The sequence below is a fragment of the Diospyros lotus genome, chromosome 12 (assembly GCF_014633365.1).
Source record: "Diospyros lotus cultivar Yz01 chromosome 12, ASM1463336v1, whole genome shotgun sequence".
NCBI classification, from domain to species: Eukaryota; Viridiplantae; Streptophyta; class Magnoliopsida; order Ericales; family Ebenaceae; genus Diospyros; species Diospyros lotus.
In genome coordinates, this window is record NC_068349.1 from 36,329,346 (window position 1) to 36,357,185 (window position 27,840).

The 27,840-nt window shown below is 39.1% G+C and overlaps 2 protein-coding genes across 5 annotated transcripts; both read left to right on the forward strand.

Annotated features, from left to right (window-relative positions):
* Window positions 1-24,765, forward strand: LOC127786908 (probable xyloglucan endotransglucosylase/hydrolase protein 32). 4 transcript variants are annotated; one of them, XM_052314663.1, is made up of 3 exons: window positions 1-395; window positions 579-879; window positions 24,475-24,765. In XM_052314663.1, exons 1-2 carry the CDS (start codon window positions 56-58, stop codon window positions 875-877), a joined length of 639 nt encoding a protein of 212 aa, XP_052170623.1. In that variant the 5' UTR covers window positions 1-55; the 3' UTR covers window positions 878-879; window positions 24,475-24,765. The 4 variants fall into 4 exon arrangements, with proteins under 4 accessions (XP_052170623.1, XP_052170624.1, XP_052170622.1 ...); XM_052314664.1 differs by lacking the exon at window positions 24,475-24,765 and adding an exon at window positions 4,973-6,925; XM_052314662.1 differs by lacking the exon at window positions 24,475-24,765 and adding an exon at window positions 1,056-1,348 and having other exon boundaries at window positions 579-900.
* Window positions 24,766-26,697: 1,932 nt separating this feature from the next.
* On the forward strand, window positions 26,698-27,409 carry LOC127787645 (ethylene-responsive transcription factor ERF095-like). Its single transcript, XM_052315704.1, has 2 exons — window positions 26,698-27,058; window positions 27,108-27,409. Exons 1-2 carry the CDS (start codon window positions 26,698-26,700, stop codon window positions 27,407-27,409), a joined length of 663 nt encoding a protein of 220 aa, XP_052171664.1.
* The last annotated feature ends 431 nt before the right edge of the window (window positions 27,410-27,840 follow it).

The window sequence follows — 27,840 nt, forward strand, 5'->3', positions numbered from 1 at the left end:
AAGACGATCACAATAAACGGTCACCATCCTCGCTGCCTACTCTCCGGTACGAGCGATGGCGGACCCTGCGCTTCACCCGGAGACCCGATCCGTCCAAACCCGGACCCTCAAGCAGATAGCCGTCGACTACACCCCGGAGGTGTGCACCCATTGCCCCCACTCCGACTCCATCACCATTACCTTCGACCACCGCGGCGGCGCGCGGTGGCGGTCCGCCACCCGCTTCTGCTACGGGACGTTCGGCGCCAAAATCCGGTGCCCCGAAGGCAACACCAGCGGCCTCAACTTCAACATCTACCTCTCCTCCCTCGAAGGCGACAAGTCCCAGGATGAGATCGACTTCGAGTTCTTGGGCAAGGACAAATCCATCGTCCAAACCAACTTCTACGCTTCAGGCTCGAACCTTAATCAAATCCCCATTCTACATTCGGGTTTAGGGTTTTCATTTTTATCTGTGCAAAAATTCTGTAGTGGGATCTAGGCATTGAAACATTAACATCTCTGTACTTTGTTTCTCTTGATTTCTATGTGTGACTGAATGTGATCCGGTCCTGACATGTAGTGGTTTTGGATTGCAGGGACCGGAAACAGAGAGGCGATCCACGATCTAGGGTTCGACTGCTCCGATGGCTTCCACGAGTACGTGATCAGGTGGTACCCTGATGTGATCGAGTGGTTGATTGACGGAAAATTGATCAGGAGAGAGCCGAAGAAGGAAGGTTTAGGGTTTCCGGAGAAACCCATGTTCTTGTACGCATCAGTTTGGGATGCGAGCTACATCAATGAAGGGAGGTGGACGGGGCCTTACGTGGGCTGCGATGCGCCCTATGTTTGCCACTACAAGGATGTGATCGTGCCTCTTGACACTGCAGAGTAAAGGTTGATTTTGATTCTTATTTGGTGAGTTGCGAAATGGCGGGTTTTGGTTGGATTTGATGTTTGTCTCCATCTGATTTAGTTGATTATGACTTCCTCTGGGTTGCTTGACTAGTATTCGTTGGTTTCAAATTGGTTTGACTAGATTCTCATGGATATGATTCTGGATATTGTCGCAGGTTTAACTGTACCAAATGATGGTCTCTTTTGTACTCTAGTGTTTGTCCACGATGATAATGGTCCTCTCTATTTGGCTTCTGTGAACCTGTTTGGTTGTTTCTGGAACATTTTATGAGCTGTTTTCTCCGTTTGGGCATAGTTTCCATTGAATTGCCTTCAAGCGATGATTGCCACGATGTTGTGTAGTTTACTGCTCATCCGAGAAGTGCATAGCTCTAATTTATAACACAGATTATATGAATTCTTTCGGCATTTGCATTGTTTCCTCAGAATATATGTGACTCATTTTTTACTTGTGCTATTATCTTATTTTACAGAAAAAGATGAGTAAACCTGTTAGAAACTTTGTATTTTTTGTCTTGTAATGCATTATGTGCGTTAAATCTTGTTGGGTAATCTATTGCTTGATGGAGAAACTGGTTAGACCTTCTGGTACCTGCTCTCAGCTTTGAACCTGACTTTGTATCTGATGCACCATTCTTGAACAGTCTCGCTGCATTTGCACAGAATAATGAAGTTTGCTACAATTTTGGGTTCTCATTCAGATGGGTCCGTTTACTTTATGTCTTTATATCAGTTTGGTATCACAGGGAAGAAGTTGTAATGCAATAGAGAGGGCTGCATGATGTAGGCTTTCTTTTTAGTCCTGAGAGTTTTCCATTTCTCAAACCTGTTATTTCTGGAGGTATCCTATTCTAACAGATCACATCTTGTATTTCATATACAAAATAACCAGAAATCTTAGTAACCTAATCTTCCTACACATTTAGGTCTCCCTATGCCTGATTTTGATGTATTATTTGAGAAATTGATACATGATAGGAGCATTAATCTGTATATTGCTGGACGCATGGTTGCCATGCAGGTCCATGTGTTACTACATGCTGGGGATCATAGGTTCCTAGTACAAGTTCTGTTTATTCACAACTTGCTGTTCATATTTTTCACAATCTGCATAAGAATTGAATCAATTGATAGGTTCCTAGTTAATGAAAAAGTGCTAAGGTTACCAGTGGAGCTGTAGGTTTACAGTAGGATTGAATTTGACTCATTAATGTTGCTCCAAACCTGGAGCGAGCTTTTGGTGAAGGCAGCATTGACCTGCTCGCAATCTTACTACTTGGTTCCTCTCACAATCTTCAACTTCTTGAAAGCTAGCTCAAAACTGTGATTATGCTTCAATTTCAATATATGAGCAATCATTAGAGGTTGGTGCAATCTCAATAAGCCTCTGCTTAGACATCACTAGTGGCTTCGTTTCTCCTAGAGTACTACCTAGTTCCGGGAGACTCATAGGTGACTAAAGAAGCAATCAGGAAACTGATAAGAAACTGCAAACGAGGGCTGCTACCATTTTGCCCTGACCTGCAAATTTGAGCATAAGAGATGATAATAATTACGGTTCTCTTTTCTTAAAGCTGAAATACCTAGTGCATTAAGGTATTGTTTTGCTCATGTGAAAAGCTTGTGTGGGAGGATAAATGCGGTGCCTTGGTTTCCCCTGACATGCTACCAACGATCCTTCAGTTAATTAATAAATTTTGAATAATAATTATGAATTCAGTTAATTAATTATTTATTAAAAATAAAAGTGTGGATGATGTCATTATAAGACTTAGAGTTCAAGCTATCCTAGGAAAATATCAGTTTAGATGTCTTGGATCAATTGTTTGAACGAAGGGGAGATGATGGTGGACGTCACTCATAGAATCAAGACAAAATGGTTTAAATGGACAAGTGCGTCCAACATTTTATACGGTCATAAAATCCTTTTAAATCTAAAAATGAAGTTTTATTAGAGAGCTGTAAGACCATGAGTTTGAGTTGTGGAAGCAGTCTCTTTGCAACATAAGGATAAGGCTACATACAAATGACCTTTTTTGCCTTTCTGATGAGAGAGGTGTGATTCTTTAAAAAAAAAAAAAAAAATTGTTGTGTGGTGGCTGCTGTATAAAAAGGTCATGCTCCTCATCCAGGCAGCATGTGATTTTTAGCATTTTTCTCATTATTTTTCCTTAAAATTCCACTATGTTAGGAAGAGGTGGCCGCTTGAATCAATCTTGTTTGGAGGTCTAGTTGCGGAGATACTTTTTTGTATTGTTTTGTTTTTACGTTTTTCCCTTATTCAAACATTTATTTTCTTTTAATTTCAAATAAATCCTTAAATATTCCAGTATCAGATCCTCACCCTTCATCAAGCCTCTTCTCTTTGTCTATAGCATGTGGTTTTGCCCTAAGCATCCTTTTATCCGAAGTGTGAGGGAGGTAAGTTAAGGAATTAATCTTTGGTTGAAGTCTTAATGCTTTTGGTATGTTGTATGGCTGGCCATCCTAAATATGCTATTTGGGACTCTATTTTGAGATCGGGCTGGTGGGGAAGAGTTTCTAAATATAGGCAATATGCATCACATTTAAATTTTAATTCATGCAATTTGCTTCATTTTGGTAAGAATCACAATGTAATTGGATTTTGATTACTCTAAGAGGTTCGGTTGCAGCTTGATATTTGTGCAAAAGCTTACTAACACTATTTAATGACCTTTTTGTCTCCTGATTCAACTCTTTTATCAGTACGGTCATTATTTTTGGTTTAGGAGAAAATTACGAGATTTTGCACTTCAAATTTCTGAAACCTTCTCATTGTCTTCTCGGTATCTATGCCAAATTTACTATGTGACATTGGCCAATTATAGTATGGGGTTCAATCTCCTTTTGAAAGAATCTTCTTTTCATATTGTGGGTTTTTTTCTAAGACCTTTAGCTTGGGTTTTTGCTTTCAATCTCATACTAGGTGAGTCCGTTGGTCAACCATTCATCCAAAAATTCATTTGTTTGAGGAGCATTTGCATGTGTCTCGTAAGTATCCTTTTGCAAGCAAAAGGACCTTTTGCACCAACCTTTAGGTCCTAAATCTCCAAGTTTTCTACTTCTAATCAGGGCCGGCTCAAGGGGTAGGCTGGTGAGGCATGTGCCTAGGGCCCCCAACCCCTTGAAACTAATAAACAATTATTTTAATTTTATTATTAAAATAAAATTGATAAATTTTTATTTTTTTATTTTTTATTAAGGGGTTGGGGGCCCCTAAATTAATGATGGCCTAGGGCCCCCTCAGCCCTCCGGTCTTGCTTCTAATGTTCATTTAGGCATGACAATTAATTGCTTGTCAAATTTCATCCCTTCACTTGTTCAGGGTCATACCACTTTTTTTGTTGAAAAGACCATTTTAAGCCTACATTTAAAATTTTTACCTTTTAATTCGTAGGTCAGCCCACATTATACCCTTCATATTAAATGGCTATCCACCAAGTTTGACCCGGAAATTCAATCCATTGATGGCTCGTTCACCTCAGTGGATACTTCCCATATTTGGTAGTTGATGTGCTACTCAAGACGTTCATAAAAGTACCTCAATATATCATGAAGTCACTTAATTTCATCAAAAGGGTTTGGGCATTACAATAAAGGTGGCCTCAACCTGCTTTTATAGATATGGAACTAAAACCAAGCAGCAGACTGTTTGGGAATTGTAAGTCTGGCTTACACTTGGCAGGACATTATTTGATTAATTTGACACCCCCCTCATTTCTGAATTGATATTTTGGTGAATACTAGTAGTAGAACTGGTGTAGGACAGAATAGTAAATTTAGGAATTGGTATTCTTTATTTTATTTATTTAGTTCATTTCTTATTTTAATTTGCTTCCTAATTTTCTTTGGTATCTTCTTATTTCCTTTTAGTTAGTAGAATCCTAATTAGATTGGGATTATGTTTTACAATCTTAATTAGATTGAATCAAGGAATCTTAGTTAGAGTAGACTGTTTTCTATTAGTTGCCTATAAATACTCCTTATTTGTTGTAATTCAAAACCGCTTTGATTATTGGCATTAATTAATGATATCTACTTAGTCGTGCAGTTCGAGGAACAGGTTGAAACAGAATCCCACCATTTCTTGCCAAATTTTCCATACAGAACTCTTGGTGATGAAAGAGTCAAGTGGTTTTATCACAAACTTAGATGGTGGTAGCTAGAACTTGGAAAGTTGATAAATCTGTCTTTCCAGCTGGTTTAGCTGGGCTGTTTTCCTCCCATAGAAGCATTCATAATGTCATTGGAGACAGAATATGAGATGGTTTTCAATTGTCTGCATGGCGAGGTTCAACATCGTACCAAGTGTTAATCACATTATAGATTCTAACTAGCCAATCATATTTATCTATGACCGTATCTTTTGTAAGTTTATTATAACTCATGTATTGAGACAAAGGAATAAAAGAATACCTCAAATTCTCATTGCCAGAAATGAGCTGCATTGCAGCGTTTAAATACAATGTGATGCCCTGCTCTAGCTAACTGCTAACTGCACTAACCAACGAAACTGATTCTCTAACTGTACTGTACAAACGAACAACTAATAACAAAACATAACAAATTTTAAGCTAGCTAGCTAATATTTGTTACTCCCCCTCAAGATGGACCATGAATGTCAAGGATGGCCATCTTGGCTAATAAAGGAAACAGCTGAGCAGCTGGTAGAGGTTTAGTGAGCACATCAGCCAATTGATGCTGAGTGCAGATAGGGAGTAGCTTGATAAAGCCATCAGCAATCTTTTCCCAAACGAAGTGGCAGTCAAGTTCAATGTGTTTTGTGCGTTCATGGAATACTAGATTAGTAGCAATATGGACAGCTGCTTGATTATCACAAAAGAGTAGAGCAGGGGCTGGAGAAGAAACCTGAAAATCCAACAATAGCTGAGTGAGCCATACAAGCTCACTAGCAGTGGACGCAAGGGGATGATATTCAGCCTCAGCAGATGAGCGGGAGACAATGCTCTGCCTCTTAGCTCTCCAGGATACCAAAGACTCACCAAGGAAAATACAAAATCCGGTAGTAGACTTCCTTGAATCCAAACAAGAGCCTCAATCAGCATCAGAAAAAACACGAAGCTGAAGAGAAGATGAGGCTGAGTAAAACAACCCTTGTCCTGGGGCAGCCTTTAGATATTGTAAGAGGTGATGAGCTACATCAAGATGAGACTGAGGAGGCTGAGATACAAACTGACTTAACTTGTGAACAACAAAGTAATATCAAGCTGGGAGATAGTCAAATAAAGTAGTCTACCAATAAGCCTTCTATACATAGAGGGATAATCAAGCAAGTCTCCTTCAAAGGAGCTTAACTTGGAGTTAGAAATCATGAGCATATAAGCTAGCTTGCAAGCTAAAAAGCTAGTGTTCTCAAGGAGTTGTAAAGTATAGTGCCTTTGGGAGAAAAATATGCCTTTAGTAGACTGAGCTATCTCTAGACCAAGGAAGTACCTTAACTGGCCAAGATTCTTTAGCTTGAATTGATTGTGAAGAAAAATCTTAAGAGAATCGATAGCTGCAACATTAGGACTAGCGATAATGATGTCATCAACGTAGACAAGAAGAGCCACAAAAGAATTACCAGTTCCCTCAGTGAAAAGGGAATAATCAGACCGTGATTGGTGAGATCCATGTTGGACAAGAACAGTAGAAAACTTAGAAAACAACTTCCTGGAGGCTTGTTTTAAGCCATAGATAGACAGACTTGTGAAGCTTACAAACTGACCTCTTCCCCTGAGAAGAAGCGGGATTCTGGGGCTAATAACCAAGAGGGAGATCCATGTACACTTCCTCAAAAAGATTGCCATTAAGGAAAGTGTTACTGACATCAAGTTGGACAAGAGACCACTTGTTAATAGCAACAAGAGTAAGTAATACCTTTACAATGACCAATTTTGCAATAGGGGAGAAAGTGTCTGGAAAATCCAAGCCTTCTTGCTGGGTGTATCCTTTAGCCACTAAGTGGGCTTTGTATTGTTCTATAGTGCCATCAGATTTGTATTTTATTTTATATACCCACTTGCATCCAATAGAGTGTTTGTCATTAGAAAGAGTGGTGACAGACCAAGTATTGTTTTGCTACATAGTTATCTAACTCAGCAGCCATAGCATCCCTCCAATGAGCATATTGGACAGCTTGATGAAAATGTTAGGGTTCAAATGTGGAAGACACCGTCATAAGAATGGTGCTATGGGAAGAAGAAAGATTATCTTAGGAAAGGTAATGATGCAAAGGATATAGTGACTGAACAGAAGGTAGGGGTTTGTTGCTTAAGAGATTACAATGGAAATCTCGAAGCTAAGATGGTGGTTTTGTAGCTCTAGCAGACTTGCGGACAAGAATTGAAGCCATATCAAAAGGATGAGGACTAGGGAGGATAGAAGGATCCTCAGGTAATAAGTCAGGTAGGTCAGAAGAGCCAATAGGTTCAAAAGAGGACATAGGGTAACAAGGTAAGTCAGGAGCTGGCTTGGGTAAAACCTAATCAAGGAATGGATCTATCACTTCATTAAAAGTAATGACAAAATGGAAAGGAAACACATGCTCATAAAATACCACATCACGAGAAACAAAAGTGGTCTTAGTGACAATATCATATAGCTTGTACCCTTTCATACTTGGAGGATAGCCAATAAAAACACAAGCTATGGCCCTGGGTTGGAATTTTGTTCTATGAGAAGGCAAGGTAGAAGCAAAACACAAGCTGCCAAATACTCTTAGAGAATCATAATCAACAAAGGCATGATAAAGCACTTGATAAGGGGATAAATGGTGTAAGATAGATGTTAGGGTCCTATTGATCAGATAAGCAGCAGTAAGTATACACTCTCCTCAGAATTTAATAGGGACATGAGACTGAAGAATAAGGCCCTAGCCACATTAAGAAGATGCTGGTACTTACATTCTACAATTGAATTTTGCTCAAGTCTCTCAACACATGAGAATTGATGAATAACCCCTTTAGAAGCAAAATAATCAGTGAATAGCAATTCAGGGGCATTATCTGATCTAAACCTCTTAACCACTGTGTTAAATTGAGTTTCAACCAGGGAAAAGAACTTGGGAATAATCGTTCTAACATCTGATTTGTGCCTCATGAGGAAAACCCAAGTAAAATGTGTGCAATCATCAACCAAAGTGAGAAAATATCTATGACCCACATAAGTTGGAACATGAGATAGATGATTGTTTGAAACAAAAGGTAAACTTTCCGTGTTCTTATAGTTAGAGGAAAATTTGAACACACCATTCAATTTGTTCATCTTCTTAAAAGAAATATGACTAAGTTTGCTATGCTAGGTATGTCTACTAACTACATGAGCTATTGTAGCAATAGAATTACATGTCCTATCTACTGTCTGGATCACCAGACACAAAAGTACCGGCATCAATTACATACAGACCATCACAACCCAAGAGTTAATTAGAATAGCTATGCTGTATTTCTTTTATTTTAATTGTTGCACTTATATTCCAGCTATCAATTCTGTTAAAATTAGAAAGACCACATGTGAGACCTTAGGAAAAGGACAAAATAGTTTGTTGTAACTGCTGGAGGGGGGATGATCTGCTGCATTCACACCCACGCCAAACAGCACCTATATGTATTCATCCCATTCCATGGGAGAAGGCATACTGAAAATTGATATTGAATATCTGATTTTCCTCTCCACATTTCTCTCCAATTCTCCCTCTCGTTTCTCTTTATTACTCTCTCCCTTTCTACTGATTTCTTCCCCAATTTCTGCCACATTTCCCTCTCCAAACATTCTGTTCTCAGTTCTATTTCAATTCTGATTTCTTCTCCAATTCAATCCCTCCCCAATTACTTCTTAAACCTGTTATGAACCCTAGGTTCATGACAAATTGGTATTAGAGCCACCGTTTCTCGGCGGTTCTCTCTATTAAGTGATTCTAGCGAATACAAGGACTCCAACGAGTTTCCTTGATTACGATGTGATAGGCGAGTGCAAGCATTCGAAAGGAATCAAGACCGATTCAAGAATTCAGGTGAATTTCAACCAGTGGTCGGTGATTGGGTGGGAACTCCACTGGTAATATTGAAGTCACTTTGATCGTGAGTTGATAGCGAGAAGGAAGGCGTGATCGAAGCAAAGCCTCGAGTGATTTTCAGCGAGCCAGATTAGCATCGATCAAACGAGGAGGCCATTTCAGTCATTCCGATTCGACTTGTCTGAACAATGAAGCAAAGCTAAGCGAATTCAGCTTCCCGTGAGTCCGACAGATGAGTGGCTCTCGGCTTGAGAATTCCGAAAGTGTGTTCGAGTCTTGAAGGCGTAGCCGACCGTTGACGCTTGGCCACGAATTTCAGTGAGTCTTGCTCGAAGTGGAAGGGAATGCAGCTTCAACGAACTTGGAAGCCAAGTTGTAAGCTACTACAACCACCGAATTCTCAATTCCGCATAATTTCGTTTGTTGCATCGCATTCGCTCAAGGAAGGCGAGCAGCCCAGACGATCCTAGAGGCGACAATCTGTCGAAGGTGACGTGGACCAATAGGCGTTCATGACTGTAGCGAACGAAGAGTGCCGATGTCCTGAGGCGATCTTGAGTCCATTGGAGGTTGACGCGGACGGCCAGGAGGTTGTGACTGGAATGGGTGTTGCAATTTGGACTCGGGAATAGGTGTAGCGATTGATCTGGCAGTGAATTCTGGTGATTTTGGAATCAGAAGCGATTGTAAATTGGGCTGGGAGCCTTGGACGGTTTGGGTAGTAGCTGTTCTTTGGCTGCGATTTTGACTTGAGTGTAAGGCAGGGAAATCAATTTCCATAGTTAAGGTCCAGGTTGAGAAGGATTCAAGGCGATTTGGCCTGGCTAGTCCGACGGTGTTTTCAACAACTCCGGTGAATTCATTGAGCAGCGAATTCTAGAGTCCAGTGAGTCAATGGAATTAGAAGTTCCGACAACTACTCACCGATCACTTTCCTAAGGTTACGGAGATTGAGCTTGGGATGAAAGCTGAGGCCGAACTTGGAAGGAAAAGCAAATTCGAGCGAGCCGATTCCAGTGGTGAAGCTGACAGTCGCTGTTCGAATTTTTGCAGGCGTAATAGGAGGTGATTCCAATTGAATTCTAGGCTACTAGTAAGGTATACAAAGGGTAGTTTCGACTTTGAATATTGGTTAACTTTGTTTGAATAGGAGAAGGCAAAGAAGAGTAGTATGTATATAGCTCCTTGGTCTTTAAAGTATGCTGATTGTGAAAAATCAGCTAAGGGAAGCAGGGCACACATGAAACAAATGGGGTCTCAATTGCAGCCGAATGATGCTGCATTTTCAGTGGTTAATTTTCATGCAAGAGAACAGCCTCAATTGCAGCGGACCAGTGCTGCATTTTCAGTGGGGTATCCAACTCGTGAAGCTAGGGGAGGCAGTGCATACATGGGGCAGATGAGCCTTCAATTGTAGCAGAAGAAAGCTTCTTTTACATCTGGAATGGAGCCTCAATTGCAGCCAAAGAAGGCTACATTTGCAGTTGGCAGCAACAGAGACAAAAGAACAAGCAATGGGATTCATGAAGAGTGCGAATAATTTGACTATATGTTCCGTGAGAAGCTGCAAGAGTTTGCGATGATACTTATCAATAAGTATCATTGCAACTTTCCTATTGAATACTTCGATGATTATTACGGAAGTTTTAACAAGGAGGAATTTCTCAAAATGGACCAACCGAAGGAGAAGTTAAGATGGCAGGAAGGGGATTCAGTTGCAATGATTGAGAAGTTAGAAGAAAAAATAATACCCCACGATGCATCTCCTGAAAGGCTGCAAGGAAATAATAGGGAAGCAATTGATGAAGTGATAGAGGAAGCCAAAGCCAACTCGTTACCTCGGGTGGCTAGTGCATGGGCGGAAGGATTTGGTAGTGTTCCAGATCAAAAGTTTGTGGGAAATGGAATAGCATTGGGTCAGGAAAATCTGATTGAAGGACCAACAATTTATATAGATATTGGAGCTAGAATTCTCCCTCCGATTTTGGACCTACCGGAAGCTAAGAGTGGGAATACCTGCAACATTTATCCTAGGCCGAGTCAAGATTGTGATGGACCACATGCAATTAAAGAAGGCCCTAAGTATATTGCTCCTTTGTCTTTGGATCCAAAGAAGGTTGAATCATCCTTGGCTGGGGTTAAAATAGGTATCAGACAGCCCCCAGTGCGGGTTGTAGCTAGAAAAAAACTAAGGGAGGTAGCTGAAGAAGTTGTAGATTTTGCTGAAGGGAACAAAATTCTAGCTGTTGTATTGGTTCCTCCTCCAATTGGAAAATTCGAATGCTGGTCTGTTGCATTGACTGATGGACAGATGGTTGAAGATGATGTGGCAGGAAGTCATGATGTTGTTACGGTTGAGAAAAAAGAAAAGAGGAAAAAGTCTAGAAGGATAAAGAAGGAAAGAAGCATTAAACTGATAGAGAAAGCTGGAATTGGATGAATATGAATGGCTCAATGTAATAAGTTTCTTGGGGACAAGAAACTTTTCAAGGAGAGAGAATTGTCACAACCCAAGAGTTAATTAGAATAGCTATGCTGTATTTCTTTTACTTTAATTGTTGCACCTATATTCCAGCTATCAATTCTGTTAGAATTAAAAAGGCCACATGTGAGGCCTTAGGAAAAGCACAAAATGGTTTGTTGTAACTGCTGGAGGGGGGGATGATCTGCTGCATCCACACCCACGCCAAGCAACACCTATATGTATTCATCCCATTCCATGGGAGAAGGCATACTGAAAATTGATATTGAATCTCTGATTTTCCTCTCTACATTTCTCTCCAATTCTCCCTCTCGTTTCTCTCTATTACTCTCTCCCTTTCTACTGATTTCTTCCCCCATTTCTGCCCCATTTCCCTCTCCAAACATTCTGTTCTCAGTTCTATTTCAATTCTGATTTCTTCCCCAATTCAATCCCTCCCCAATTACTTCTTAAACTTGTTATGAACCCTAGTGTTAACCTTGATCTCACCCTTATATGATCACTCAAAACACTCAAACAAAATCTCTCCTTGATTCGCAAATGACCAGCAATCAGAAAACAAAACAAGAACCAATCAAGAACACACAACACACAAGAATTTACCCTGGTTCGGTCTTAATGAAGACCTACATCCAACTTGGCTTTCGCCTCTACTTTCTCCACTATCTTGAATGTTAATACAAGATTACAAAGCACTCAAACTCAACTCTCACCTAGCCCAAAAACCTGAAAGCTATATAGAATTGATACAAGAAAGATATACACTCTTCCTCACTGCTTAATCTTATCCCAAGACAGCTCGCTAACTCACAAAGAAAGCATACATAAAGTCTTCTCCTCGGCCTCTATTTATAAGCAAATAAGGCGGGAGACTTCAACCTGACCGACTGCCCAAAGAGCAGTTACAACAACCTCGGTCAGCCCTAGAAAAATAATAAAATCCTTCTAGAAATACAGCAGAAACATTACATGAAAATATCCCTACTATTACAAGCCCTAATCTACAACAAATGCTTTAACAAATTCTCCACCCATTTGACTTGATTAGGCTTCTCCCAAATCCAGCAATCTTCAGATTCCTGCTAGCCCCAGCTGAATAATCTTCAAACAATGATGAAGCTTGGCTGCTGGAACTGGTTTTGTGAACATATCTGTTGCATTGTTCTCACCTGCCACTTTGGATAAGAAAACAGATTTATTTTCAATCATTTCTCTTATAAAATGAAATCTAACATCTATGTGTTCTTTCCTTTCATGGTGAGCCTAATTTTTAGATAAATGTATGGCACTTTGACTATCACATAACAAAGTTGCTTTAACATCTAAACCTAAGAGTTCACTAACTAAACCCTTAAGCCATATAGCCTCTTTAAAAGCTTCCGAAAGGGCTATATATTCTGCCTCAGTTGTAGACAAAGCTACAACATGTTGGAGACTTGATTTCCAACTAATTGTAGAGTTCCATAATCTAAATATCCAACCAGATGTGGACCTCCTCTTATCTATATCAGTTGCATAATCTGCATTTGAATAACCTAGGATACTAGGTTGAACTCCTATCTTAGCACCACCATATGTTTGAACATGATTTAGGGTTCCAGCTAGATATTTAAGCATCCATTTCACTGCATTCCAGTGAACTTTCCCTGGATTTGCCATAAACCGGCTCACAACACTCATTGGATGAGCTAAATCTGGCCGAGTACATACCATGCTATACATTAGGCTTCCTACCGCACTAGAGTATGGGATATGACTCATTTCCTTCCTATCTTCTTCACTGTTAGGGGACTAGTCTGAAGACAATTTAAAATGAGGTGCAAAAGGCACACCAACTGCCTTTGCATTTACCATTTTGAACTTGGATAAAACCTTGGCTAAATAGGACTTTTGAGATAGGTATATCTTCCTATGTTGAGTGTCTTTAGAAATTTCTATTCCTAGAATTTTCCTAGCTTCACCTAACTCTTTCATTTCAAATTCAGCTTTTAATCTTTGCTTTAGAAGCTGGATTTCTTGATGGGATTGACTTACAATGAGCATGTCATCCACATATAGGAGTAAATACACTGAAATGTTAGGGGAGATATGCTTATAATACACACAACTATCATAGGAACTTCTCAAATACCCTTGGCTAATTATAACCATATCAAACTTACGGTACCATTGCCTTGGGGACTGCTTAAGTCCATACAATGATTTCTTAAGCAAACATACCTTCTCCACATCTCCTTTAGCTTCAACACCCTTAGGTTGATTCATTAGAATCTTCTCTTCTAAGTCCCCATGGAGGAAAGCAGTGGTAACATCCATCTGTTCTAAAATCAGATTTAAGTGGGCTGTTATGGCTAAAAGAACCCTTATAGATGTATGCCTCACAACAGGAGAGAAAACTTCATTAAAATCAATGCCTTGAACTTAGGTAAACCCCCTAGCAACCAACCTAGCCTTATACCTAGGCTTAGGGTTAATTCCTACCCCTTACTTGATTTTAAACAGCCATTTGCAGCCTACAATGCACTGCCCCTTTGGTTTTTTAACCAATTCCCAAGTCTGATTCTTATTCAAAGAATCTATTTCAGACTTCATGGCTTCTTGCCATTTTCCAGCATCCTTAGAAGACATTGCCTCTTCATATGTGAGAGGTTCTTCCCCTCCTATTTTGGTTGTACTGGTAAAAGCATAAGCTACCAGATCAGAATAACCGAATCTCTTGGGAGGTTTTCGGACCCTAGGTTGCCTATCCCTAGCAACACTATATCTGTCCAAATTTGGTTTATCACCTAAGCTGGAATCTGCATCACTGTCTTCCAACTTCATCATGATGGGAAGGTTCTAGGGCTTGATCCATAGCCTGATCATTTTCAAGGTTATTTTCCTGAAACTCATATGCAATTTCTGATGGTTCTGGGGTATCTTTTGGGCTAACACCTGGGATTTCAACTTGGACAGCTTCTTTATCCTTTTCTTGACTATGCTGAGATTTAAGGTTGCCAAACTTAATGGTAGAAGACTCATCAAATGTCACATCTCTCAAGATTATAGTCCTAGGACCATCTAATTCTAGATTCCAAAGCTTATAACCCTTAACCCCTGAGGGATAGCCTAGAAATAGGCATTTCTTGGCTCTAGGCTCTAGTTTCCCTTGTTTTACATGGGCATATGCTAAACAACCAAAGATTTTAAGGTGTGATAAGCTAGGTTTGTGACCTGTCCACCTTTCATATGGCGTTTGGAAGTTAATGGCTGCAGAGAGTGATCTATTAATGATATGGGCTGCTGTAGACATAGCCTCACCCCAAAATGCTTTTGGCAAACTTGCATGAAAGAGCATACATCTTACTCTCTCTAGCAAGGTGCGGTTCATCCTCTCAGCCAACCCGTTTTGCTTAGGGTTTCCGGGGGCTGTTAAATGTCTAACTATGCCTCCTTCCTTGCACATTTGATCAAAATCCCTATTGCAAAACTCTAGCCCATTATCAGTCCTAATAACTTTTATTTTTTGTCAACTTGATTTTCTACCATTTTCCTCCAAATCTTAAAGGATTCAAAAGTATTATCTTTAGACTTTAGAACATATACCCAAAGCATTCTTGAGAAATCGTCTATAATGGATAGGAAGTATCGGGAGCCCCCATGAGTCATGGTTTGAGCTGGGCCCCATAGGTATGAATGAATGTAATCTAGGGGTGCCTTTGATGAATGGATGGCTGTTTTGCTAAATTTGATCTTTAGCTGCCTTCCCGTAAATGCATGATTCACATTTTCCTAGGTCTAAGGACTGACCTATCTCTAATATCCCTTGTTTGGCAAGTTCCTTGAGCCCTTGCTTACTAATGTGTGACATCCTTAGATGCCACAACTTTGCCTTATCAGGGGAATTAAAACTTACACTGGCAGCGTCACCACTTAAAGTGGTTGCTTGTAGAAAATATATTCCATTTCTTAAAGCAGCCTTCATGCATACTAGGGAGCCTTTATGAATTTTAATTACTCCACCCTCACCCTTGTACTTATATCCGCATCAATCCAATTCCCAAAGAGAAACCAAGTTTCTTTTAAGGTCTGGGACATACCTTACTGCAGTGAGGGTTCTATGTGTCCCATCATGCATCTTTAATTTTACATCTCCTATCCCTTGGACCTTACATTCACAATCATTCCCTAACATAACCTTTCCCCCATTAATTTCCTTGAAGTTTTGGATCCATTGCTTTCTAGGAGTCATGTGGAAAGAGCAGCCTGAGTCCAAGACCCAATCTTGGCTGTCATAATTGTCACTAACAGTTAGTGCATCAGCACTATCATAACCGGTATCACATACATTTACCCCACCATCAGATTTTTCCTTTTCGGCGTAGTCCTTCTTCCTCTTAGGACAATGCCTCTTAATGTGTCCCTCTTGCTGACAAAAATAGCACTTAATCGGCCCTTTTCCATTCTTAGATTTAGATCTTGATTTATCTTTGTTCTTAGAGTCTTTCTTAGGATTTCTAGACCTTGCAGTTTATGCATCTGCTGGAGATGATTTGCTATCCATTTTTATCCTCAAATCTTTAGAGTTTAAAGCCCCTATAACATCTTCTAAAGATAGTTTATCCCTACCATGCTGAAGGATATCTACAAAATTCTCATAAGACTTGGGTAAAGAATATAGGAGAAGTAAGGCTTTGTCTTCTTCTTCATACTTAACATCTATGTTCTCTAGGTCTAAACATAGCTTGTTAAAGTCATCTAAATGATCCTGGAGTTTCTGGTTTTCATGCATCTTGAAATTAAAAAACCTGGCTTTGAGAAATAACCGGCTGGAGAGGGTCTTCTTGAGGTATAGATCCTCCAACTTCTTCCAAACTTCTGCCGCAGACTTCAGCCTAGATGGTCCCTGAGCACTTTATCTCCAAGGCTCAGAATAAGAAGGCTATAAGGCCTTCTTCTTAATCTGCACCCGCGCCTCACTCTGTTCTGCGGTTAGGGCTTGGAGTTCTTTCCCGATTGATTCTCCCTTTTCCGCTTCTTCTTGTTCCAGCGCCTCTTCCAGTCCGAGACTGCAGAGCAGTGCCTCCATCTTGATCCTCCAAAGGCCAAAATCATTGCTCCCATCAAACTTGTCGATATCTGACCGAGAAGCAATCAGCGCCATTTCTTGATTTTCCTGAGATTGCCTTCTACGACTTGAAATTCTTGAGGCGATGATCTAATCCAGAGGTGACCAGCTCTGATACCAAGTTGTTAACCTTGATCTCACCCTTATATGATCACTCAAAACACTCAAACGAAATCTCTCCTTGATTCGCAAATGACCAGCAATCAGAAAACAAAACAAGAACCAATCAAGAACACACAACACACAAGAATTTACCCTGGTTCGGTCTTAATGAAGACCTACATCTAGCTTGGCTTTCGCCCTTACTTTCTCTACTATCTTGAATGTTAATACAAGATTACAAAGTACTCAAACTCAACTCTCACCTAGCCTAAAAACCTGAAAGCTATATAGAGTTGATACAAGAAAGATATACACTCTTCCTCACTGCTTAATCTTATCCCAAGACAGCTCGCTAACTCACAAAGAAAGCATACATAAAGTCTTCCCCTCGGCCTTTATTTATAAGCAAATAAGGCGGGAGACTTCAACCTGACCCACTGCCCAAAGAGCAGTTACAACAATCTCGATCAGCCCTAAAAAAATAATAAAATTCTTTTAGAAATACAGCAGAAACATTACATGAAAATATCCCTACTATTACAAGCCCTAATCTAGAACAAATGCTTTAACACCTAGGTTCATGACACAGACCTTCAAGGAGTCTACCCTTGCCAATTATTCTTGAGTGGTGTACATCCTGAATAACACAGGAATGAGAGAAGAAACTGAGATATAGGGAATTTTTCCCAACTAATGCACTCACAAACAGTATTCTAAAAGGCGCTAAGCGCTAGTCGGGCGCCAGGCCTAGGGCGCCTAGGCAGGGCCTAGAAAAATTGCTATTTTATTTTTGTTTTTTAAACTTTGTGATGTAATTTGATGTTATTTTCAATTAAATCAAAGTTGAAAAGCATTAATAATGCAACATAAACCAATAATACAACAATAATGGAATGACAAGTGAAATATATAATTAAGCATGAGAAAACAATATTTTAATTTAGTCATACAATCAATATAAACGCACCAATAACCAGAGAGAGAGAGAGAGAGGTTACGACGGAGATGGAGCTTGCCGCGACAGAGATGGAGCTCGACGGCGAGGACAAGGCAGCGACAACAATGCTAAGGCAACAAGGACGAGGAGGACGCGACGGATAAGAGGTGGTGACGATGAAGCTTGGCAACGAGGATGGAGCTGGACGCACCGACAACAGTGAGCTACTGGTGGGCCGATGAAGCTTGGTGGCGTTGAGGCGACAGCGTTGAGGTGAGAAGAGAGTGGGAGGGGGAGACGCTGAGAGGTTCGATTTAATGATTTAGCAAAAAAAATCCTAAAAATGGCTTATATTTAAAGCCAACGAATTGGGCGCCCAAGTCGGCCGATTACTTGAGCCGGCGCCTAGGAGGCCCGACTAGGGCAATTTTGGGGTGACCAGTGGCCGCCTAGGCCGATTTTTAGAACACTACTCGCAGACATTAGGTTAAATTTGAACTAAGGCACATATAGAACATTCTCAAGCACTAAATTAGGAGTAAGCTTCACAGTCCCAACAAAAGATTCTGAAATCCAGCTATGATCAAGCAATGTAACATAAGCATATTGAATAAGCCTCAACTAATCCAAAGATGATTGATTAAAACATATATGACTTGTGGAACCTGAATCCACTATCCAATACCTAGGACAACTGAGTATAGGACTGATAGAGATTGGAAAACAAGTACCTGAAACTTGATCAAAAGCATCAGGTTTTGCACTTGTCTTAACAGTGGAAAGGCGAGAACTCAGCATACTCAACAAGTGCTGATATTGCACAAGATTCAAAGATTGCATGAAATTTCCAATGTCCTTATTCTTGGATTGACTAGGACTAACATCAAACACCTGACTAATCACAACAGAATTCACTTTATTAGAATTCATTTGATTAGGGTTATTCCTCTGTTTAGGTTTGTTTCCGTGACTAGGCCTACTCATATCATGCTTAACAGAAAATAGAACAGAGTTATTTCCTCGAACAGAGCTCACAACATTTCTCTTATTTTCTTCTTGAAATATAAGAGCAAAAACTTTATTTATAGGAGGAATTAGATCCATAAGAAGTAACTGACTTCTAACTTGCGCAAAAGATTCATGTAATCCCATTAAAAAGGACATGGCATACTCCATTTGGTAATGATCTATAGGGGCTTTAGTACCACCACAAGAGCATTTCTCACACGAACATACAAGCCTATAATTGCTAAGTTCTTCCCAAATGATTTTAAGCTTAGTAAAGTAGGTACTTACAAATAGTTGTCCTTGAGTTAAGTTCATCAATTCACACCTTAACTAGAATATACGAGGTCCATTACTCTGTTAGAATCTCTCCTTAAGATCTATCCATATGTTGTGCGACGATTCGGAATAGATCACACTTGCAGATATTTCCTTAAGACACCGAGTTTAGAATCCAAGAAATAATGATATTATTATTTTTGATCCAAGCATCAAACCCTAGCTTGTTCTTCACCGACAATGTTATTAGCATCACACGACTCCACGAGGCATAATTATCCCTTGTTAGCGGCTAAGAAACCAAGAGAAGTCTGGGGCTATCGGAATGATGAAGATAGTAAGGATTGGATCCATCGTCAATGGCAGAATTGCTCATTGACGAGGAGGATAAATCTGGATTTGTTGTCGCCATAGGACAAGTATGGACGAACAATAGGTGTGGAAGAAAGGCAAGATTGATTGCAGACTTCGAGCAAGGAAGAATGCAAGATCCGTCGAGGTCACCTGAGGAAAATCAAAAAACGACAGCGCGAATCAACGGAGAGGAAATGGGCTAAAGCTCTAATACCATATTGAGACAAAGGAATAAAAGAACACCTCAAATTCTCATTACCAGAAATGAGCTGCATTGCAGCATTTAAATACAATGTGATGCCCTGCTCTAACTAACTGCTAATTGAACTAACCAACGAAACTAATTCTCTAATTGTATTGTACAAACAAACAACTAATAACAAAACATAACAAATTTTAGGCTAGCTAGCTAATATTTGTTATCATGTCTAGGGTTGCAATTGAACCGAATCGAGTCTAAGCTCCACTGAGCTCAGGCTCATGAGTTTCTCGGCTCGAGCTCAATTCATGTGAACCAAGCTCGAGCTCGGCTTGTCAAAAGGTTGACGAGTTGAGCTCGAGCTCGGCTTGTCAAAAGGTTGACGAGTTGAGCTCGAGCTCGAACTTGACAGGAGCTCAGGCTCTCTAATAGGCTTGGGCTCATCAAAATTTGTTATTTTGCTTAAACCTAATTTGTTATTTTGTTTTATTATATATACATATATTATATTATGTTAAATGATTACATTAATATATATAATAATTTAAAGTTTGATAACTTTATGTTAAATAATATATTTATAAAATTATAAATAAATTTATTAATGTATTTACATACGACCTTGTTCACGAACTTTTAATTGAGCATGTTTACGAGCCAATCTCAACTTGTTTATAAATCAAGTTTCAAAGCAGGCCCAAACTCGGCTCGTTTATTTTAACGAACAAAGTCGAATGAGTTGTTGTCAAGTCGAATACCAAGTCGCTTGAGAATGGCTCGACTCAACTCAGCTCATTTGCAACCCTACCCATGGCTTGCCCAAGGGTTTATAACTATTCTCACTCTTCATTTACCTCTTTTTCTACAAATTTCTTCCATGCTGCCCATTCCCTATGATACGTCTATTTATCTTCTTTGTATATGATTACCTATTTTAATTGTGTCTCAAACATTTTACTTAAATAGGAGCTTCTCCAATCTTATGATATTTAACTCCATTACTAATTATTTCATTTTTTGTATGGCTATGCATCTATCTTATTATGCTTATTTCAGTCAGCCCATATTTTGCACGTGCTGATGCTTTATTACCTAACATTCCATGCCTATTGCGCAACAAAGTATACTATTTTATAATATTCCAAAAGCTATTCTTCATTTGAACCATTTGTTTTAAGTTTGTAAGCATTTTCCCTAATAATTGTTAACGCGGTCACCAATCAAGACCCGGCCTAACTCCGACCCAACCAAACCGGAACAGTATTACCGGAATAGTAGCACCAGAACAATATTTTAATACTTCTTAAGTTTTAGAATTGTACTTGATTTAGAATTCTACTTCATGTTTCTACTTGATTTAGGATTTTACTTCATGTTTCATTAGGGTTTTATTTTTATTAGGATTCTAGTTGACTTTTACTTAGGATTTATTTCTATTAGGATTCTAGTTGGATTTTGTTTACAAATATTAGATGGATTTGGATTAGCCAAATACTATAAATATGTCTAGGATTTAGAGTTTGTAATCAAAATTTTCTCAATCAAATTTCAGCAACCTATTTGGGTTTTCTTAGCAAAACAGTCTTGTTTTTGCGTCTTCTTGAAAGCCAAGATTCGGCCATTGAAGTTTATTTTTTCAAGGGTTGATTTTGGTGTGTTTTTTTCACACACGCGCTACACGCTGCGTCAGGTGGTATCAGAGCGGTTCATCAGCCAATTAGATGGCCAATCTTAAAGGTAACGGTAGCAACTAGCCTCGTGATGGTGATCGGGGGCTGCCCGCAATTTGGAGAGCAATCGAAGAACAACGAGAAATAACTCGTACAATGGAGCAGCAATTGGAGCAAATCCGCAACCAATTGGGCGTTTTACAATGAGTGAAGGATAATCGGAACCGGACTAATGGCGTGAATCAAGCCGGCTATGTTAAACTGGGAAGACCAACCATTAATCATGTCCTCGTTAATCCTAGAAGACTAATGATGGATGATAATGACGATGAGGATGATCTTGGTCGTATGATAGCCAACCCTAGTAGTAAAGGGGTTAGGAGGAATGCGCAGCAACACAACTATTGGGGAAACGCTGAGTATAAACAAGAATCGCTTTTCGATGAGTTTGGAGCTTGATTTCGAAGATTATGTTGTCCCAACAACCTCAATGTCTACAAACTCAGGTCTAATTTATGCTGCTAACATGACATAAACTCCAAGGTTATTGACTCATATTGGGGTATTTTCCAATCCCGAGGGCTCAGGCATTGCTTCGCAACCCAATGATGGTGACGTTTCTTCTGATCGACTTGCGACTGTAAAGGAGATGGAGGTCATGGTAGCAAATCTTTCTACAATTTATTCAAGCTTTGGCATGGTTGAGTTGAAGGCAATAGGAACATATTCACCTTCGTAATTGCAAAAAGCAAGATGGTCACATGGGTCTCTTTGTGGATAGGGGTGTTGGATCTCCTAGGCTAGTTAACTCAGGTAATGCAATTACTTTTGATATTAATTTGAAATTAGATTCCGAAACTAAGAATGATGTAACAGCTGCTGCTATAGCTAATCAAGTGCTTAGACCAAAGGAGAATTCAAGCATCAATATTTTAAGTGATTGAGAGACTACTGGTAGTCATGGAATAAGCTTTTATTCGAAACAGTTGCAAAAGAATGCTTCTCCTGGCAAGAAAAATCTACGAATGAGTTCAGAAGCCATTGAGGAGTCAAAATCAAGAAAGCTAATGAGAGAAGAAAGACTTGTGATAAGATCTACCAAATTAGAGAAGCGCTCAAAATGGAATGTTCAACATTCTCAATCCAATAGTAATAATACAATGGAGGTAGATGGAATGTTCAACATTCTCAATCCAATAGTAATAATACAATGGAGGTAGAGGGCAACAAACATAGCAATGGTTGGACCCATGCCAATGCAGATATGGCTAAGAAGAGGAGGAATGTCTTTGCTCATGTTTCCTTAGTAGAAAAGTTCAAGCAGTTCAGGAAGATGTCAAGCAAAAGTTACACAAATAAGAAGTATAAGGTGACAGCTGACAAGCATAGGAAGCACAAAGTATTTGAGATTAGAGATGAAGTTATGATATTCTTGAAGAAGGAATGAATTCCAGCAGGAAAGTAGAACAAATTCAAGCCAAAGAAGTATAGTCCTTACAAGATTCCAAAGAAGACCAATGATAATGCTTATGTTGTGGATTTGCCTAATCATATAGGTATGTCTAAACATTCAATGTGGCTAATTTCTCTTTGTACTTGCCGAACGTGGATTTGTCCTACTCGGATCAAAATTCGAGGTCGAATTTTTTCTCAAGTGGAGGTGAATGATGCGGTCACCAATCAAGACCCGGCCCAAGTCCGACCCGACCAAACCGGAACAGTATTACCGAAATAGTAGCACCGGAACAATATTTTAATACTTCTTAAGTTTTAGAATTCTACTTGATTTAGGATTCTACTTCATGTTTCTACTTGATTTAGGATTCTACTTCATGTTTAATTAGGGTTTTAATTTTATTAGGACTCTAGTTTACTTAGGATTTATTTCTATTAGGATTTTAGTTGGATTTTGTTTACAAATATTAGATGGATTTGGATTAGTCAAATACTATAAATATGCTTAGGATCTAAAGTTTGTAATCAAATTTTTCTCAATTAAATTTCAGCAACCTATTTGGGTTTTCTTAGCAAAACAATCTTGTTTTTGCGTTTTTTTTAAAGCCAAACTTCGGCAATCAAAGTTTGTTCTTTTAAGGGTTGGTTTTGGTGTTGTTTTTTTCATACACGCACTACACTCTGCGTCAATTGTCCTATCTTTTGATCCAAGATACCTAAACTGATATCTCCTTGGAATGACTTGATCTGTATTTCTCACCACAACATCCATCCTCACTTCTATATTTACTAAACTTACATTCTGTTGTATTCAAATATCGATCTATTCGACGTATAGAATTTGAATTCTAAGGTATCCCTCCATACCTTAAGCTTATTATTCATGATTTATTTTGTCTCTTCTTGGATGTATTTAGCAAGTTTATCACACTAGATTAAAGAGACAAGGGCTTAAAGTGCAAGTCCTTGATATAATCAAATTATAATTGAAAAAGACTTGTCATCTCCTACACGAGTTTTAGCACATATTTCTACTCTATGATACCTGTCTAATAGGCAAGTTTTATAGAATGATTGCATTATTTAGTATATGGCTGGCATGGAATAGGTCTACCTGGTTTTTTTATGACCGGTAGAGGGCGTCATCATCAAGACCAAGGGATTCAATAGCTCAGTTGACATTTTAGCCTCAAATACAGCCAAATACAGGAAAAAAGAAAACTGCATCAGCTGCTACATAAATAATAAATACATTCTTTGGTCAGAAAATTTTTGTCATCTTCCATGGCAACTTGAAAGGAAAAACATATATGTTTGTTTACTTGTGAAAAGAATCCTAGGTTACAGTTGGTGGGGAGTCTTGGTTCCCCCATCCTGGAGCGAGCAGACCTTGTTGTAAGACACCTACTGTAACAAGGGCATTGTAAATAATGAATGATGATTTTGATTGAAGGATTTAACAAAATGGTACTTGTGTGGAGAAGACCGATAGATGCATCTCTAAAGCGAGATGATGAAATAGAGAAAGTTTGTAGCAAAAAGGGAGAGCAAGACCCAAAAGGCAAATATGGCTATGAATAGAGATGGTTAGAGATTTAGGGTTTATGTAGCCGACTGCACCTAATGGGATTAAGGCTTATAGTAGTGGTGGTTGTTCTAAAACTTGGTTTCTTTGTGGCGTGTGATGAACTGTGGATAAATTTACTTATATTATACTTGCACAGGGCATGTAAATGTTCAGTTGTTCTATACATATATGTGTATGTATGTATATAGATTATTGAATACTTGTTGCCCTACAACGGCCAATTTGTACAATATTTTATATAGTTTTTGTAATATAGAATGTTACAACTAGTATTATACTTTGTGTTATAGAATCATTCAAGTTGTATAATACTTTGTCGTGTAATACTAATTGCATTTGAACTTTGTCTGCTTCCCAGTTGCTGCACTGAGGACAAACCAAACTGAACTGGACCAGAATTCTTGGCTGTGTACTGGAGGCTACTCCGAATTCCGAAGAAGAATCATTCTAGTTTAGCTTAAAAATCATCATATCTTTCTGAATTCCAGACACGACAAACCTAGGTAAACTTTTATTGTTGTTGTTGTTAGTCATGGTTATCCCTTTCTTGAGTAGATATGGTATTAAGTTGAATTTGCTCGACAATGGGAGATTATCTTTATCTCTGATTAATGAGATCGAGTTATTTTGGGACTTGTGTCCCTCTGCACGTGTGAATGGCAAAGAAATTCAGTTTGCTTACTAACAGATGAAATCTTGCACTTCCACCCTATGTTGCACGGAAATCCTTGTTTTCGAAACGTTTTGAAAACGTTTTCTATTCTCTTTTTGGATCTTATTTATGTTTATTTTTTTAAAAAAATATTCGTTTTCGTGTTTTCGTTTTTTATCAAAAACGTTTTATGTTTCCATTTTCTTGTGACCTTTCACCAATGAAGGGGATCAAATACCACAGTTAAATAATTAGGGTCCTAACTTATAGATTTTGTAATATCACATTTAATTTCCTAAATTATCTTCTTATTCATGGGCAGAATCATGGACTAAACCGATCTTAATCATGGGCATAATCAAGGGTTAGTTTGGGGGAGTGCAGTGAGGACAATAGAAAGGACAGGGCTTCTTTGTTTGGAAGCCTAGAAAATCATTCCACCATCATGAACTAAAATCCAAGGGCTTAACCCCACATCACTACCCATCAAACTAAGCTTTCCCGCCGGATTTTTAAATTCTGGACCCAACGTTCCGAACTGCCTCTTGTGTCACAAGCCGACAAGCTCGGACCGGCTTTATTTTGTCGGCTTCTCTTTGATTTCGTCACCAGTGCGGCTTGGCTTGGCTTGTTCCAGCCATGGCTCCCAAGACGAGTAGACATACGTACAGTTTACCCCAGCAAGCCTTTGTAAATCAAGTCGGCCAAGCCGACAAGCCGATAGAGGTTCAATTAACAAACGAATAATTGAGAAGAGAGCATATACTATATATTCTGCTTTCCGCACATCTTATTTATTTGTAAAGCCAAATATTAATATTATATAAATGAAATTTATTTTTATAAAATATATAATTCATTATAGTATGTGTGTATATATTATATTAAAACGATCAAATGGCGTAGTATGTGTAATATATAATTGGTTGGATTTTACAAGAAAAAAAATGATCAAAGGACATAAGATAATTTTTGTATAAATATTTCGATGCTTAAGTTAAAGATTGAAAACTTAAAACATAATATTGAAATTAGTATTAGAAACGTACTCTTTTTGAGATGAAGACTCGTTTATTTCTATAAAAATATGAAATTTTGTGATATGATTTCGATATTTAAGTTAAACACCAAAATGTAGTTGTGATTTGGTGTGCTAAAAGTGTGTTCAATCCTACTCTATTATCCCTTTATCAATAGTGCCATTGATTGAGCTTCTACAAAAGGTGATTAATGAGCGTGGAAATTCTACTTTTGCAATTGAGTTTGTTTATATAATAGTATTGAAGATAAATGTAAATTTCAAATCGAGGTCAATTTACTTTTTTTGTAATTAGAAAAGTTTTTAAATCTTAGACCTTAAACTCTAAAGTTAGTTTCTTATTCGTATTTCAAAAGTTGTGTGATTCAAATTATAAAAATAATTATTGTGCATAAAGAGCGCGGGGTGGGGGGTTAAAAAAAAATTGACTTTCCCAAACCCTTATACTCAACCCTCTAACTATAGTAAGATGTTATTAATATGAGATCGAAACTCCTAACTACAATAAATTGAACAGATAAGTAAATCTTGATGTTCTTATCAACTCTGGCAGTGGAAACTACCAAACTAGGGTACAGGTAATAGTAGAGGGAATTTTCGATGCGTATAATTTGTGAACTATTATATATGTTTGTTAAATTTACTCGATACACAATAATTATTCTTGGTTTTTGTCAAAATTGAGAAGTAATAATTTATATTTATAAAATTGTTATTTTCATAATAATTTTTCCTAATAAAAATTAAGAGAGAATTAGAGAACTTATATCTCCCCCCCCCCCCCCCTCTCTCTATATATGTATGTATGCATATTACTCCTCACTATGTATACATATTACTCCTCACTAAACCAAACAAGAAATGAACCCTAGCCACCTTTTTTGATCAGCATGGCTGGTTCTAAAACCATCAAAAGCACCACCGCCACAGAGGTGGGCAAAACGACGACACGCCGATTCGTCGGAGTGAGGCAAAGGCCGTCGGGAAGATGGGTTGCGGAGATAAAGGACTCGTCTCAACACGTAAGACTATGGCTCGGAACGTACGACACCGCAGAAGAAGCTGCACGGGCCTACGACGAAGCAGCCCGAGTCCTCCGCGGAGAGAACGCTCGCACCAACTTTCCGCCGGGGAATCCCAAAACCGCTTCCTGTGGGGGGCTCAGCTTCTCGTCCTTGAAGGCCAGGCTGAGCAGGAACTTGCAGAGCATCATGGCCAGGTCGTCGGAGAATATTATTAGTTCCGGCAAGGGTTCGAGAAACAGGGTTGGCGACCATTTCGCGTTTGCCAGCTTCTTCAGCTTCAGGAAACGGGCAGCAAAACGGGAGCAGCCTCGGTGATGTGAAGAGCGTGAATAAGAATGTGGTACAGCCGAGCGTTATCGTGCCGCCGGTGGCGGAGGAGCCGGTCTCCTCCGGGGAGAGCTCGAGTGGGTCGGAGTGCTGCGGCGGCGAGTGGTGGTTCCGGCAACATGAGCTGGACTCGGATGGGCCGGATGTTGGAGAAGTTTTTGTTGGGGATCATCAGATGATGGCAGGGGTGGTGGATGGACAATCCGGAGGAGGTGGGCGGCGGCGAGAGGTGGAGGAGCAAGAGGTTTAAGGTTTCGTCGTCGGTGGTGGTTCCGCCCACCTTCTGCGATTCTCCGTACGTTGATGATCACCCTCACGTTGTGTAAAATCAAGAACCCATATATGTTGCTCCAAGGGTAAGGGTTAGTTCGGCAATATGTTGGTCCAATTCGATCCAATTCGATAAGTTATAAGTTTAATTCTGTGTTTATGTAAGCTTCTAAACCCTAATTTACGATTTATCTTCCTTAACATAATCGAGGGTACGAGGACCGAAAATCACACAAGAGCAACTATCCCAATTATTTATATATGTTTTATAAGAGTCATTAAATAAAGATTATACCATAATTTATTTAAAAATGTGATTATTCCAACAAAATCCAAGATATCTCAAGTTAATAATAATAAAAAATAACCCATATATGCTATTGTTGCCGATGATGATAAAGAATTGCCATC